At 35.1% G+C, this 17,425-nt stretch overlaps 2 protein-coding genes across 6 annotated transcripts in view; both read left to right on the top strand.

Moving 5' to 3' along the window:
• LOC106050920 (organic cation transporter protein-like) overlaps positions 1–3,872 on the top strand; it is a 27,691-nt gene extending 23,819 nt beyond the window's left edge. For all 3 annotated transcript variants that reach the window (XM_056032348.1, XM_056032347.1, XM_056032346.1), the window contains exon 12: positions 1,081–3,872. In XM_056032348.1, coding sequence (XP_055888323.1) covers positions 1,081–1,174 — 94 coding nt within the window. In that variant the 3' untranslated portion in view covers positions 1,175–3,872. The remainder of the gene's footprint in view (positions 1–1,080) is intronic.
• On the top strand, positions 3,504–17,425 carry LOC106050939 (organic cation transporter protein-like). 3 transcript variants are annotated; one of them, XM_056032342.1, is made up of 11 exons: positions 3,504–3,643; positions 6,938–7,125; positions 7,675–7,897; positions 9,431–9,534; positions 9,824–9,978; positions 10,333–10,501; positions 10,604–10,819; positions 11,633–11,859; positions 13,331–13,512; positions 15,527–15,678; positions 17,069–17,425. In XM_056032342.1, exons 2-11 carry the CDS (start codon positions 6,983–6,985, stop codon positions 17,166–17,168), a joined length of 1,671 nt encoding a protein of 556 aa, XP_055888317.1. In that variant the 5' UTR covers positions 3,504–3,643; positions 6,938–6,982; the 3' UTR covers positions 17,169–17,425. The 3 variants fall into 3 exon arrangements, with proteins under 3 accessions (XP_055888317.1, XP_013061478.2, XP_013061479.2); XM_013206024.2 differs by lacking the exon at positions 3,504–3,643 and adding an exon at positions 5,649–5,714; XM_013206025.2 differs by lacking the exon at positions 3,504–3,643 and adding an exon at positions 5,941–6,118.

Here is a 17,425-nt window from a genome sequence, read left to right as displayed (position 1 = left end):
CTAGCCCCTTAAAGATGAATACTCTATCCCCTTATAGATCACTCTAGCCCCTTTAGATGAGTACTCTATGTCTCTAGCCCATTATAGATGACGTACTCTAGTCCCTTAAAGATGAGTTCTCTAGCCCCTTATAGTTGAGTACTCTAGTCCCTTATAGATCAGTACTCTAGTCTTTTACAGATGTTGTACTCTAGTCCCTTATAGATGACGCAGTCTAGCCCTGTATAGATGAGTACTCTAGCCCCTTATAAATGAGCGCTCTAGCCATTTGTCTGCGGGCCGCTTTTTTCTGCTATACCATTTGTGTAGGACTTATTACTCTTGCCCAGTAGTTTTTATTTCTTATGTTATATTCTGGATGTATTTTATAGTAGTTATATAATACCTCTGGGTATACTTTTTATTAATGATGTTATACTACTAGTTGCACTTTTAATAAGCTATAATCCTAGATGTAGTTAATATTTTTGCTCTATAGCTACTTTTTTTTTACATTGAATTTAAAAAAGCACAATATTTTGGTAAGAATATAAAAACATAAGGACATTGAACTCAAGAAACAAAATCAAATCTAATTTGATTATAAAAAAGGTTAGCCCTTTGTAATCAAGTTCGGTCCTAAAAATGCGGGGTCCTATGCGAAACGGATTGCGCGGGGCTCAGTCTGGGTAGGTATAAGCATAATGTAAAAATTAAGATTTTGTATTAGAAAATACATTCGTCTTTGCAATAAATTTGTATTAAATGAAAGCTGACAAAGTCGGATTTTTTTAATTGCGCGTTCAACTGACACCCGAATATGACAATTTTGTCTATTTTTCAGGAGATTTTCATAATTTCAGATTTCCTGGACTTTTTCTTATATTTTTTAATTTCGTGAAGTTTCCAGGAGGGTCTGGAAAATGAAAAGGCAGCGGAAACCCTGTTATTTTATATAAGTTTAATTTAATAATTTACACCTAGAATTAGCGCGGGGCCTATGTAAGTGCGGAGCCCACTGAAGCCGCATAGATTGCAGTGGCCTACGGCCGGCCCTGTTTGTAATTGCTCACTTGAATTATTGATTTATTTTATTCACAGGAAGAAGAGCAAAAATAGTTTTGACCTTCAAGGCATGACTTCACAGCAAAATGGAAAATGGAATCTGTCATTTACTGTGGATTCTGAAAATTAATTGTCCCTCTGACCAGATGGCTAGCCAGTTATTAGATCTAGTGGATCAATGTGTTGAGCAGTGGACCACTACTAAGATGTACTTCTTTGAAGGACATACTCATCTTGAATAGTATACATCTCGGACTTCAATCATAAGATTTTAATGAAGTGTGGCAGGAAGTTACCCGTTCTATTTAAACTTATTCCCGCACCAAGGAGACCACAATAGTAATACTATTCAGACTATCATTTCATGATATTAACTTTTACATGATACTTGCGAAATGTATTTATATAAGAACAGTTCAATGACTGATAAATGTAAAAATAATTTTATTATGAGTTATAAGTTCGGCGTAAGACTACAAAGTTGTATTATTATTCGGGGCAAGGCTAACAGGATATGTTCCTATTTGTCTGCGCGTCTGTTTTTCTCTGCTTGTTTTTAAATGTCACAAATATTATGATGTCTAACTTTAATCTGATCTATAAATTTTGGGAACTATTTGCTTAGTGTGTTAGATGTAGAGTACTTGGGGCGATCTAAGAAATGTGAGAACTCTATTTGCATTTGAAATCATTTCGTCTGGAAAGATTTGCATAAACTTATATACATAGAGTACATTGAAATGAAACAGTAGCACTTTGTATACAGAGAAATGTTTACAAACCAGGAACGAAACTATATAGAGTGTCTCTTGCTATACTCTGTCTGTCTGTCTGTCTCTCTCTTTCTTTTAATCTCCTCGCTCACTCTCTGTCTTGCGCACACATACAGTCTAACACTAGTGATAGAGTAACTGAAAATTTTAAAATAGTTTTTAATTTGTTCTTTTTTTTCTCTCACTCTTTTTCTCTCTCTCTCTCTCTCATACACATTAACTAACAGTCTAACACACACTAACCTCACAGAGAAAAACAAAAGGTTTAAATAGTTCTCTCTTGCTACACACACAGAGAGAGAGAGAGAGAGAGAGAGAGAGAGGAGACCTCATTTTAAGTTATTTAATTTAAAGTCTGAAATGTATTTCCGGTCACATGCCTTAGTTGACAGGTGCGAGCCTAGTCGAACGTATGCATAGAGTTGTATTGTATTGTACTACTAACTAGTAGACGGTACACCATTCAAATATTGGTTCACAAATGCGGACTTGTAAAATTATATATAAAATTAAATATACATATAAGCCTCCTTTATTTTGTACATCCATGATAATGTGATGCCTACTTATAAATAAAAATTTGTCGATATATAATTAAGCTCCACCAATAACTCAACGTTTCACATCAGCCACTTCGGCCTAAGGGAGATAACACACTATAAAGATTTAATACTAACATGTCGGTTAAGTTGAACTTTCATCCAAATCTTCATCTTATTTGTGTGTGTGCAAAATTAGAATTTAATAAAATTGACACTTCTTAGAAATTACCCCCCTTTATTGAAGACCTAAAATACGGAGCCTTTTAAAATGAGAACTTCTGCCCCGCAGCTAGTGACTTGGAACAGATTCAAGAATAAGATTGTGGCTTCCACCCCGAAATTTTCTACTGTCATATCGTACCATATCAACATATAGAATATAATTTATTGCTGTTGGTTGTTGAAGAGGTCAATGCTTAACACTTGAAGACAAATACAAATGTGTCAGTTTTAAAAAGAAACTTGGCGCTGATATTGAAATGTCAAAACCTGAAAAAGGCTGCGACGTGAATATAAAAAATATTAAGGAATTAGTTTGAAAACTTTGGGATGTACATTGATGGTGCTTGTGAGTGTATTAGAGAAAGTTAGTTGGCTACATTTATGCTCAATACGCTCAAATTTTTACATTGATTGAATGCATTAAAAAAAAAATTTAAAGCAGTATTATTATGAAAACTATTGTGTCTTACTAATTTATCTATAAATATCTACAATGTGTCCTTTTAAAAGTTGAAATCATAATCTTTACATAGCGTCATAATTGGTCATCAGTTATGAAATTAGATCACATTTTAGCAAACCAAAGACTCAATCATTATGACATTTAAACTTTGAAATCACAGGTCAAAGACCAAAGAGTCTGTAGGGTCTAAATGAATTGTTAAGGTCAGAAACCCAAACATGATTCGCGTTCATTATATGGTCTGCTATTAAATAGAACCAGCGCATTTAGAAACAAAACACACACTAGATATGGCTTGTTATGCTTAATAAGCATTAAGTGACCACAGCTAATTAAATTCGTTTCACTTTAATCAGTAGAGATAACCATTGAAGAGCGCGAGGGTCGAGGATCGAAACTTGTCACTGTAGATATAAAACTATGCTGAATTATATAAAACTATGCTGAATTTAGATACGTTACCTGGGAAGTATGATATAGCTACTGTATTGAGAATAAGATCGATAGAACAGTATAGTTAAATATTAATATTTCTATTGTGTCATATGTGAGACAGGTTCCTTTTAGTGAAAGTCGAAGACTGTTGTCATTCGGATGAAGTAAGTAATGTGAACATTTACTGTGAACTCTTCAGATAAGTGACGAGGTCATTTGATAGGTCTTATGTGACCTTATACAGTGGGCAGTGTGTTTATTGTTCTTAAATGCTTGGCTTCTACCAGTTTTCAAGCAGACATGGAAGTTAGCTCCACTTTACAACGTCCAGCTCACTTCCAGGATGCTACCAATCATATCGACATTAAGTGAAATTAAAAATAGCTCATTGGATTTAGTTCTGATGTCCAGTCATTTGTCTGTATTTAAGTGTATGTCATTGTCCTCTCCATTTTGTTTTTCACATTTCGTTGTCATTAATGGCTAGTATTGTATATCTAGTAGTTTGACAATTAGAAAAAAACTTTAATTTGATATATTTAATACAATCAAATGTGGAGACATAGAGTACTATTTACATCCACCTTTGCCACAGAGGTTTGTGTGATATATTTACATCCACCTTTGTCACAGAGGTTTGTGGGATATATTTACATCCACCTTTGTCACAGAGGTTTGTGGGATATATTTACATCCACCTTTGTCACAGAGGTTTGTGGGATATATTGACATTAACATTTTTTACACTGAAATTCACGCCCTCTCCCCCTCCCAAACCACTCTGCATGAAATACATTGGACATTAAATTTAATTTCCTGGAACTTAGCTCAAAGTGTCAGAACTGGATTTATTCAAGTCGCACATAGTGGAAATTAAAATGAAATATCCAAGAAAATAATACATTTAAAAGCAAGACTTAAGTCATTTTAATATATAGAAAGATAATATTTTTTTTTATTATGTACAATTTAACTCTTAGCATCCTTCAACAAGTCCGAAAGAGATCGAATACTAGTCAATACATTTTTATCTAAAAGTTGGTTGTGTGGCTAAGTGCCGCCAGGCTTGAGTTCGAATCCCAACTTGAGTTAAGTGGCCAAAAGGCAGCACGGAGACATTTTCCCAGATACTCTTCCCCTTGGGGGCAGTGGCTAAGTGGTAAAACGCTTGGCTTCCGAACCTGGGGTCCTGGGTTCGAATCTGGGTGAGGCCTGGGCTTTTGAATTCCACGATTTTTAGTGCTCCCCTGAGTCCGTCCAACTTAAATGGGTACCTGACTTGAGTTGGGGAAAGTAAAGGCGATTGGTCGATGTGATGGCCATGTGACACCCTGCTCGTTAACCGTTGGCCATAGAAACGGCTGACTTGAACACCATCTGTCCTATAGAGCGGTAAGGACTTTACTCCTCCCCTGCATGTCCACAAAAGTGAGTGAACAAGAGCGCACTGAACAGGCTTTAGTCTGAACACATGGCAGATACACACGTGAACTAAGGAGGACCACAAAGTTACAATGTAGTCTTTCGTACCATTTGCCTTACAAGCTCTGGCTCGTGCACGTTATGGATGAGTGAATATTGCCCTTTACACGTTTCCATACGTGGACATACGAAATATTTTAAATCAAATGCTTTCATGGATTCACATTTAATATGGATTTAAAAAAACTGATAGTAATAGTTGTGTTTTACAAATAATTACAAATTAGAAGAGCATCCTCGAAGTGAAACTGTTTTCGAGGCAAGGTGTCTGTAGGAAGAAAACATATGACGACGTCTCCGAGAACGCGATTCTTCTTGTCTTTCTCAGGTCTGTTTCATAACCAAAGCCCTACTGTTGACGTGACAAAAACAGGTCCTGTACTAGATGTCTCGCTTAACACGAAGATGATCTTAGGACGATCACGCCCATTACAGACGAGAATACGCTAGGGCTGTTCTCCACACTCCATCTAGTTGAATATGGGGGAGGAGGGGGGATCCTACGTAAAATGTCACACAAACACGTAGCACTTTGACACTACCGACAGTACCTGAAGTTGTAGGTTTCAGTTTCATGTAAAGAAGAAAGGTTTTGGTGAAAAAAAAATAAAATAACAAAGCTTAACTTTTTTTTTCTTCTAATATAAGTTATTCCCCTTTCCCTAAATAAATAAAAGAGAGTATATCCGTTTATGTCAGTGTTTGTACTGTCTAAAGTATGATTGACCTACAGACACACGGGGCCACCTTAAGGTAATGTAAACTTAGAAAAAGAAAAATAACCCTTTTAGAATACCTCATTATTTGCTAGTCTTGCTGTTCTGTATGTAAAAATCTATATTGAATAAATAGGCCGTACGTCTGACCTTATGTCAAGGTGAGACATCCGACACTAAATTATGGAAGACATACTGAAAACGAAAGATCTATTTAAATATTTATCACGTTTCCTTTTTCTATATACAAAAACGTGTGACTTTAGACAAATTTCATTGATAAAATAAAGTTTTAATTTAATGATATTACCTTTTCATATCCAGGCTTTAAAAATCTGGGTTTTAAGATCTAGGTTCATGTTCTTTTCTTGTCATTTGTACTTAAGTGTTTAAGAAAACTAGCACTAAACATTTGAAGGCAGTCGTTTTGTTTCTCCTCACGTAAGTAGATCTACGTGCATTTTCTCGTTTAAATTTTACCATACTCACACTAATTGGTGCTAATTATTTGTCGTTTTGTAAGTTTTACATGATATAATTAATTATAGCTTTTATATAGCGCTACGTTCAGAGCGCTATGGTCCAATCTCATTTGTGGACCAGTGAGGGGGGGGGGGGGAACTGGGAGAAGGTTTTCCGTGTTGTCTTTAGGCACTCAGTAAACTCAACTCTGCTGGAGTCGGGTATCGAGCCACCCTTCACAGGTAGACAAGCCAAGCCAAATTCAAGCATACTTAGCCTCTGGACCACGCTTCCCACATTAAATATAGTGCCCTCATAAATATATGGAAGAATGGAACATTACGTTTAAAATTATTAAGGAAGTTTATAAAAATTAATGATAAATAATAACAATTTAGCTAACACGAACATCTATCTATCTATCTATCTATCTATCTATCTATCTATCTATCTATCTATCTATCTATCTATCTATCTATCTATCTATCTATCTATCTATCTATCTATCTATCTATCTATCTATCTATCTATCTATCTATCTATCTATCTATCTATCTATCTATCTATCTATCTATCTATCTATCTATCTATCTATCTATCTATCTATCTATCTATCTATCTATCTATCTATCTATCTATCTATCTATCTATCTATCTATCTATCTATCTATCTATCTATCTATCTATCTATCTATCTATCTATCTATCTATCTATCTATCTATCTATCTATCTATCTATCTATCTAATTACCTATCTATCTATAAAACTGTAAATTGTGTCTATACATATATGTATAGGTTATGTTCCTTGAAAGAACCGAAAGAAAGGTGTGATAAAGAAGAATGAAGTTTGATGACGTCATCCACGAGCTTGGAGACTTTGGTAGCTACCAAAAGCGTATGTTTTCTCTGACATGTCTAGTGTCCGTGCCCACAGCCTTTCATGTTTTAATGTCAGTCTTTGTCTTGGCTGTGCCAGATCACAGGTAGGAAAGTTATTTCCAGACAGAACGGTTTGTTCAAGCAGGCTTACATGCCTAGAGTTCGAAGAGCCTTCGGCTCAGCTCTTTTCACACGGTTACTTATTTGAATGTAGTTTATACTTATTTGAATGTAGATAATACTTGTTTGAATGTAGTTTATGCTTATTTGAATGTAGTTTATACTTATTTGAATGTAGTTTATACTTATTTGAATGTAGTTTATACTTATTTGAATGTAGTTTATACTTATTTGAATGTAGTTTATACTTATTTGAATGTAGTTTATACTTATTTGAATGTAGTTTATACTTGTTTGAATGTAGTTTATACTTATTTGAATGTAGTTTATACTTATTTGAATGTAGTTTATACTTGTTTGAATGTATTCTATAGTTAAAATTTGTCTTATTTGATTTGAAATCACATTAAAAAAACAATAACAACCACTATTGTAACTTTTCATACATCCGCAATTCACAAGCCTCATTTCTGGAAGTGGATATTGACAGGCTCAACAAATGTTTTACAGATCTATATCTTTGAAATATTCAGGTGCGCCATTCCAGAACTGGACAATGACACGTACGCAAGCCAAGGACCCTGGCATGATGACCTCATCAATCAATCTATCCCATGGCTGAGTCAGAAGAACATGTACTCCCAATGTGAAGTGTTTGTGAAAGATGTCACACAGAGAGACTGGAACAACATGACCAGAAAGTGTGACAAATGGGTTTACAGCAAGGAAATATTTACATCCACCTTTGTCACAGAGGTTTGTGGGATATATTTACATCCACCTTTGTTACAGAGGTTTGTGGGATATATTTACATCCACATTTGTCACAGAGCTTTGTTGGATATATTTACATCCACATTTGTCAGAGGTTTGTGGGATATATTTACATTAACATTTTTACACTGAAATTCATGCCCCCCCCCCAAACCAATGCTTTAAGTTGATCAAGGGGGAGAGAGTCGAATGCATATTATTCCCACCCCCCGATACAATAATGATTAAATTGTAATAATAAAAGTGAGAGCGAACTATGAATGGATCATTTAGCTCTAATAAGCACCTGACATAAGTTAGGGAGAAGTAAAGGTGGTTGATCGTTGTGTTGGTCACGTGACACCCATGTTAACCGTTGGCCACAGAAACAGATGACTTTTACATCATCTGCCCTATAGACCATACAATCTGAAACAGGAACTATAAAACTAAAATGCTATTGAACTTAAGTCAGGCCAATATTAGAATACACATTTACTGTTTGGGATCCCTCAACCTCAAGATGACATAAACACAAATACAAAATAGAGCAGTGAGATTTATAACAAATGAATATTCAAATTTGATTAGGAAAATCACTAAATTTAGAGACACTCCAGGACAGAAGAATAAAATGTGAAATAGCTAACATATATGAAACACTAAACCATAATTTACAAAAAAGAAAAAAAACAACAGCTAATGAAATACTCAGAAAGACACAAAGATAGAGGCGCATTTCTTATTCCATACGCTAGAACAAATTTTTAAAAGTGTTCCTTCTTCCTTAGTGGCATTAGAGAATGGAATGGGTTGCCTGAATCAGCCAAAACACAATGACTTGGCAGATTTTAAGTCTTTGATTTATATGTATGATTGACCCATGAAGTGCGTAGGACGTAATTATTTTTTTTGTATTAACGTCGGTAAAATATAAGTTAAGATAATAAGATAAGAAGACTGGGATTTTGAATTTCGGGATTTTTAGGGCACCCTTGAGTCCACCCAACTCTAATGGGTACCTGCCTTTAGTTGGGGAAAGTAAATACAGTTGGTCTTGTGGTGGCCACATGACAGGCTGGTCGTTAACCATTGCCCAAAAAATAGATGACTTTAACATCATCTGCCTTGTATATAGCAAGGTCTGAAAGAGGAACTTTGTATTATTAGACAAATCAAGAAAAACCATTTCAACAATGATGCTTGTCTTACAAGTTGGTATTATGATTGTTTCACTATCTCGCTTTATGCGTGTTTTCAGTTAGGGTGTCACGTGGAAACGTACATTACTTTGAAATATATTTGTGAATATTTAACTTCAAAACTGATCCTCTTCATTCTAAGTGGCATATCAGCTTTTAAAGTCGGTGATCCGAAAAAGAAAGGGCGGGCAAAATAGCGCGGACCAAATTGCGCGAACAAAGTAGCGCCCTCAAAATAGCGCGGTGCAAATGTCTGTAATTAATAATTATAGATTTACCTCCATGCATGGAAATATCCACTATTGTAACCTTTCACTTCTTTGATTCCTATTAGATCAACATGGTATGTGATGATGTGTCTTACAAAACGTACGCCAACATGGCTGTCATGGGAGGCATGATGGCTGGATCACTCATTTTAGGATCATTGGCAGATGTGTGAGCACTTATATATTGACATAGATGTTGTGTATTAAACATTATTGACAAAATTACTATGTGTTCATGTACTCTACTGAAATTTAACTTTTTTTTTTCATCTAATTTTTAGGTTCTTTATATTAATGGAGAAAAATACGTACTTGATTCATGAGATACAGTACTTGATTCATGAGATACAGTACTTGATTCATGAGATAATTTTCTTAAACGTTGTAGATATTCATTTTATTTTTACCTTTTTATTTACATTGAACTTCTTTGTACACTAACACAATTTCCCCTCTAGACTAGGTCGCAAGAAGGTTGTATTGTTGGGCACCATTGGTCAGTTTGCTAGTGGTCTTGCTGTAGCTTTTGTCCACTCTTATGTTCCATTTGTCATCTTGAAGTTTTGTGCCACCTTCTTTGGTAGTGGACTCTACCTCGCTGCTTATGTTATCGGTGAGACGTCCTTTTTGTTGCGTTTTGTAATATGTTCTTACAACAGTAATAATACTTTTTTTTTTAAGTAATAGATTATGTTAATTTAATTTTTCAGAGTCCTTATATTTATAGATATATGTATTATATTTATGTATTGTATTTGCGTCTATTTGATAGAAATAATTTCACTAAATAAATATTACATTCTCTTTATTCACACAGTAGGTTTATTAGAGTTCAAAAACATTACAGGCGCCATTCCCTTGGTTACTAGCTCTTGGTTAAAGTTTCAAATGTTACTAACAATGCTATTGAAGAACAAATCACCAAAACGGCTACTGACTTTCAATGAGTATCACAATTTCTTTGTAGGAATAGAGCTTGTGGGCCCGAAAAAACGAAAGTATACCGCAATAATCAATGAATTCTTTTGGGTTCTTGGACTTTTCCTTCTGACTGCTATCGCCTATGGACTACGAAACTGGAGCCACTTACAGATTGTTTTATCCATCCCTAACTTTTTAATCATTTCTTATTTCTTGTAAGTGTATAAAGTTTTTATATTTTAAATCTTATTCAGTTTTTTTTAAATTAACTTCTTAGTTATCCATGTCAATATATAATTATTTTTATGATCGACTAGATTATTGAATGAATCTCCAAGATGGCTAGTCAGCAGACAAAAATTTAAGGAAGCATCTGAAATTATCAAAGCCGCTGCTAGAACGAACAATGTCACTATATCAGAAAAAATGGCAAATTTGGAAGAGATAGAATTGGACGGTATTGGCGAAAAAGTCTGGCACATGATGACGAATCTTGTTTTGCTTATCCGCTGTTTGGTTATTTTTGCCAACTGGTACGAAATTTTATCCTAAAGAAATAGATTCAATTACAATGTAACAATTTTATAAAATCTATTTGTAAGTAAAAGAAAATAATGTGTATAACTGTGTTATTCCTTCAAGATTAAAGGTCTTGGAAGTTCGTATCCCATATGAGAATACGGATTTTAAAATTCAAGATATAACTCTGAGTTACTTTAGTAGCATGTCAACTAATACAACAATAATTTCATTAAAAAAACTATTTGATTCCCAATTAATTGTTAGTCTAGTTTTCTTTTAAGTAATAGTTAACTCTATTTTTAAAATGTAAATAAAACAGTATCAACATTTTAATATCTTAGGCTTAAATCCTACCGCGCCGTTCGGAGCAGTGGGCGGCAAGCTTAATCTCAGGGTTAAGTAGACATCTCAAACTTTCTTTCGACCTATAAGACACATTTATTTCCGTTTGAAAGGTCGATTCCAAATTTTTAATTTTCTTTTGTTACCTTAACGTGCCCTATTATCTGTATAATATCCTTTCAACGGGTTGTCAAGCACCGCGATAAGAGCCTTGTACGGCTGACAGGCTGTTAATTTGGCATCACAGGCATAAAGGATGCTTTAAAAGCACACAATAGCTATTGCTAGTTTCACCTCAGACACTTGTAAACACATTTTGAAACATCAGAGAAACTACAAGCTAATATTGTACTAACGTTATATTTCACATGATAATTGAAGCCTTCAAGTTTCCATTGTGAAGTCTAGAAATACCAACTAGTAATTATATTTGATTAAAATGTACTCACGTCTCGATCTAGTACTCAGTGTTTTGTTGACAGGATTGTAGCAAGTATGGTATATTACGGGCTGAGTTTAAATGTGGGCAACTTGTCTGGAGATCTGTATCTGAACTTCTTCCTGTCTGGTGTGGTAGAGCTGCTATCTTACTTTCTGTGCCTGATATTCCTGGACAAAGCTGGCAGGAAGTTATTACAATGTCTCTTTATGTTGACTGCTGGTATAGCCTGTGTGTGTACTCTGTTTCCTGTACTATATGGAACTAAAGGTGAGGATAGATTCTTGAAAATTCTAGTTGTCTTCATTGTAAGAGTAAAACCTAAGAATCTTGGAACTCAAGGTCAATAAACTCTCCCATCGTTCGGCCTGTCTGAACAACAGTTCTGTCTGAGAAGGATCCAAGGAGATGTAAAATTGTTACATCACTATTACCAATGGCTCCTTACCGAGGACATCCGGGTTGGAGACGAGGTCAAAGGCCGAGTACTTCGGAGAAACTTACCAATGTTCCTTCTCTGTACCACATCAGCTCTGCAATTGTCCACAATGAAGTGGCCCTTTGAGAAAAGGTGTGTGGATAGTGACATAGTAGGTGGGACTCTCTTCGATCACCACCAGTGCAATGTACTCGTTCCTAAAAAGGGGGGGGGGGTTTCTGTTTTTGTTTTTACCGTGAACTATATGAACGTGACTAATGATTTCAAATGGTTTCTTTTCGGTTTGACAGTGGCATTTTGAAACCCCATATGTATTTTATATTTTTTTATGAAATCAATTTTAGGAGTTTGTATAATGTGCACTACACTAATGCTAGACACTTGCTATCTAAATCAGAAGCAATAGTTTTATTTCTATGGATATTTGTAACTATCATTTTTTGAAAATGGTCGAGATTTGTATTTTTACAAGGTTAGGCAATTTAGAAGATTAGAAGATGGTTGAAGTTTTTTAGTCAGTTGGAGACACTTGCGGTCAGGGTCAGCTAGAATTAAGACTTACAGAGTAAAAGCTTGAAGTCACTAATTTAAAATTAAATAGTTGGTTAGTTTTATTTGATCATCTTTAATCTTAAAGTACCCTGTATCTGAATCATAATTACTATGTATATATTTATTGTTTCGAAGTTGGAGTTTAACAGACTTTTAACTAAGAAAAATTATATCTACACTGTGTCATGTTATTGTATCTTAGTACAAGTTAATAGTGTGTGATATAAATTAATGGCACCTCCGAATGCGCATGTCAGCAGAAGTGAGAAGGAGATACATACAATATAAGTCTATCTGTTCAAACGATTCGTGACATTAAACTTAATATATAGACTCCGGCCATTTTGAAAAATAACAATACTTTACACCATGGCTAACGGAAGGTTTGTCAGCAATCTCCTTACGTTGTACGTTGGCAACTCTAACGTTAACAAAGCGGAGAGGTCATTATACAAATTAAAGAATCTACTTCAAACATATGTATTTGTATTTTTGGTGTTCAATTTTGTTGTAGCTTATAACCTTCTTTAATCATTATTTAATGTTTATTTTGTGGTTACATTCAGAACAGTTGTGTTCCTTTTGTTCGGCAGTACTGTTCCTCTAGTTCGTCACTACTGTTCCTATTGTTCATCTGTACTATTCCTCTTGTTCGTCTCTACTGTTCCTCTTGTTCGTCAATATGATATGTATATTATACAGCTATGTTGAAGTTCTCGCTTGAATTAGCACATCACAAATGTTTCACAGATCTTTCCTGGATAACCTTGGTGCTGTCCCTTGTGGGCAAGTTTGGCTCCTCAGCAGCGTTTGCTATCATCTATATCTACACTGTGGAGTTATTCCCCACTGTGATGAGAAACTCGGGGCTTGGACTATGCTCTGTCATGGCAAGAATTGGCGGCATTCTGGCACCTTATATTGCAGATATAGTAAGTTGACATTTTAATATGGTTGATTGGTATCTATTGACCGATACGTCTCTATTAAACGAACAATACAATGCGTAGTAAAAGTAAGTAGTGAAGTTCCACTTTGAGACCTTGTGGTCTGTAGGGAAGAAGATTTTAAAGTCATACAATGCATACCAACAATTTTATTTTTCCATCAGTCGTTTAACTACACGTGAATCGATCCTGTGGCTAAATGACATTGTCCAGTTGTAAACCAAACTCGCGTTCAAATCCTGGTTGAGACAAGGACTCGAACTAAGAACCAGCTCTGTTTGTCGATAATTTACTCGAGCCAGCTCTGTTTTTTGATAAGGACTCGAACTTAGAACCAGCTCTGTTTGTCAAGCTCCTCTAGACAGGATGGAAACAGTTTCAAGGAAAAAAACAAACAATTGTAGCGAATTAAGCATAACATAAAAAAAGAAAGATTCATAATGCAACTCGCAAAGAATAAACATTAAACAAGCAAAGTTATTTTAAAAATCCTTAAAAAAAAAAAAAACGCTTTTCTAAGGTGAAGAACTCCGCACTTACAACTATATCTCTATAATGTAAAATGTATTCCCCTTATTCGATATCATACAAAATAATTCATTACCAATAGTTAATCGATTTTTTAACTCATGTTTTGTTAGGTACAATATTTTTTTAAAATGTCAACTTGATCCGAGAATGGGGGAGGGAAAAATAACGTGCACAATTATCTAAGGGGACAGAATCGTATATTTTAGCAATATCTATGAATACTATAGGATTAATTTCCTTTGTTAGTATAAAATATTAATTTAAAAAAAATAATTATGGTTTTTATATGCGAGGCGCGGTGGCTGAGTGGTAAAGCGCTTGGCTACCGAACCGGGTTCCGGGGTTCGAATCCTGGTGAAGACTGGGATTTTTAACATCAGGATTTTCGGGCGCCTGTAAGTCCAACCAGCTCTAATGGGTACCTAACGTCAGATGGGCAAAAGTAAAGGCGGTTGGTCGTTGTGCTGGCCACATGACACCCTCGTAAACCGCAGGCCACAGAAACAGATGACCTTTACATCATCTGCCCTATAGACCACAAGATCTGAAAGGGGAACTTTACTTTACTTTTTTTTATATAGCGTTACTTTCATGCTTATAACATGGTCCAATCTCAGTTGTGGACAAGTTGGGGGGGGGGGTATCTAAGAGAAGGTTTTTCCGTGCTGCCTTTAGGCGCTCAGTAAAAACAACTCTACTCTAGTCGGGTGTCGAACCTCGAGCCCCCTTCATAGGTAGCCAAGACAAGTTCAAGCCTCTCCACTACGCTTCCAGTAATTATCTGTAATTAATTGACTTATCGAGAATTATTTGATTGATTCATGTATTGTCCATGCCAATGAATAATTGTGCAAAAGTTATTACGCATGACTGAATGCATGACTGAATGCATGACGCGTAGGACGTAATCATCTTCTTTTTTGAAGTAACGTCTGTATTATATAAGATAAGATAAGAAAATGGGTTGGGAGAAAGAACGTGAACAAACTTTTTTACCAGACAGAGTGAGTTGATATAAGCTTTGTAAAAAGAAAATGTACTAACTGAATTTTAATTATGGTTTTCAATATTCCATTCAAATGTTTCCTTTCCTTCTCTTAGTTCTCACCAATGTCACGTGATCTCTGCAGACATTGATGTAGTGTTTGATATGTGATTTCAGGGTCACGTGATCTCTGCAGACATTGATGTAGTGTTTGATATGTGATTTCAGGGTCACGTGATCTCTGCAGACATTGATATAGTGTTTGATATGTGATTTCAGGGTCACGTGATCTCTGCAGTCATTGTTGTAGTGTTTGATATGTGATTTCAGGGTCACGTGATCTCTGGAGACATTGATGTAGTGTTTGATATGTGATTTCAGGGTCACGTGATCTCTGCAGACATTGATATAGTGTTTGATATGTGATTTCAGGGTCAAGTGATCTCTGCAGACATTGATGTAGTGTTTGATATGTGATTTCAGGGTCACGTGATCTCTGGAGACATGGCTGTAGTGCTACCTCTACTTATATTTGGTGGAGCCAGTATATTTGCTGGACTACTTGCCCTGTTACTTCCAGAGACTGCCAACAAAATGTTACCAGACACTGTGGAAGATGCTAAGAACTTTGGAAGGTGAACAAAAAGAAGAAATACGTTTTGTTAAATCTCTTTAGTTGGTCAATCTCATGGACGCTGACCAAAGAACAAATTTGTACTTGAACATGTCCCTATCGACTTGAAAATAGAATGTACATTCTTCTGATATTAGGACATATCATGTATAGCTCTAATATAGAGACACTTCTGCTATTCCCATGATATAAGAATAATTTCTCTAGGACATATCATGTATAGCTCTAATATAGAGACACTTCTGCTATTCCCATGAAATAAGAATAATTTCTCTAGGACATATCATGTATAGCTCTAATATAGAGACACTTCTGCTATTCCCATGAAATAAGAATAATTTCTCTAGGACATATCATGTATAGCTCTAATATAGAGACACTTCTGCTATTCCCATGAAATAAGAATAATTTCTCTAGGACATATCATGTATAGCTCTAATATAGAGACACTTCTGCTATTCCCATGAAATAAGAATAATTTCTCTAGGACATATCATGTATAGCTCTAATATAGAGACACTTCTGCTATTCCCATGAAATAAGAATAATTTCTCTAGGACATATCATGTATAGCTCTAATATAGAGACACTTCTGCTATTCCCATGATATAAGAATAATTTCTCTAGGACATATCATGTATAGCTCTAATATAGAGACACTTCTGCTATTCCCATGATATAAGAATAATTTCTCTAGGACATATCATGTATAGCTCTAATATAGAGACACTTCTGCTATTCCCATGATATAAGAATAATTTCTCTAGGACATATCATGTATAGCTCTAATATAGAGACACTTCTGCTATTCCCATGATATAAGAATAATTTCTCTAGGACATATCATGTATAGCTCTAATATAGAGACACTTCTGCTATTCCCATGAAATAAGAATAATTTCTCTAGGACATATCATGTATAGCTCTAATATAGAGACACTTCTGCTATTCCCATGAAATAAGAATAATTTCTCTAGGACATATCATGTATAGCTCTAATATAGAGACACTTCTGCTATTCCCATGAAATAAGAATAATTTCTCTAGGACATATCATGTATAGCTCTAATATAGAGACACTTCTGCTATTCCCATGAAATAAGAATAATTTCTCTAGGACATATCATGTATAGCTCTAATATAGAGACACTTCTGCTTATTTCTAAGCCTTTAGTTGTACTTCTGATGAGCTATGCCATATCTTATTAAATTAATTAGTGAAGATAATATAAATCTAGACGAAGTTATCCTTTCCCTTATATGTCATTAAGCTTAAATAAAAGAAGATAAAAATTATATTTTCCTTTACGTAAGAAACAATTATAAAATTGTTGTAAAAATGTCAATCATGGTCATTGTTCGTGTAAATTCTAAATGTATTTTGTTCACAGGAAGAAAGGTAAAAACAATTTTGATCTCCACAGTGTGACACTCAGTACACAGCTAAATGGAAAATGGAATCCAACATTTTCGGTGGATTCTGAAAATTGAATGCTCCTCTCCACTACTCGAACTAATTTCGAACCCGGGGTCACTAAAATGATGTACTGCTCCCAAGAAAATAGTGTCTGCAATTAATCTTGAATGGTTTCAATCTGATCGTTTGATCTCTTTTCTTGTTAAAATGTGGCATGGAAAATAATACATTGTGTTATCTGTTGTTATTGAAGTTATTCCTGTACCACTGAGCAGGGCCGGCGCAAGGGTTGTGGCCGCCTGTGTACGAAAATAAAAAAAATGTACCCTTA

This window comes from Biomphalaria glabrata, chromosome 6 (assembly GCF_947242115.1).
Source record: "Biomphalaria glabrata chromosome 6, xgBioGlab47.1, whole genome shotgun sequence".
Classification (NCBI taxonomy): Eukaryota; Metazoa; Mollusca; class Gastropoda; family Planorbidae; genus Biomphalaria; species Biomphalaria glabrata.
The sequence above is the reverse complement of the archived record's forward strand: the minus strand, read 5'-3'. Positions and strand labels throughout refer to the sequence as shown.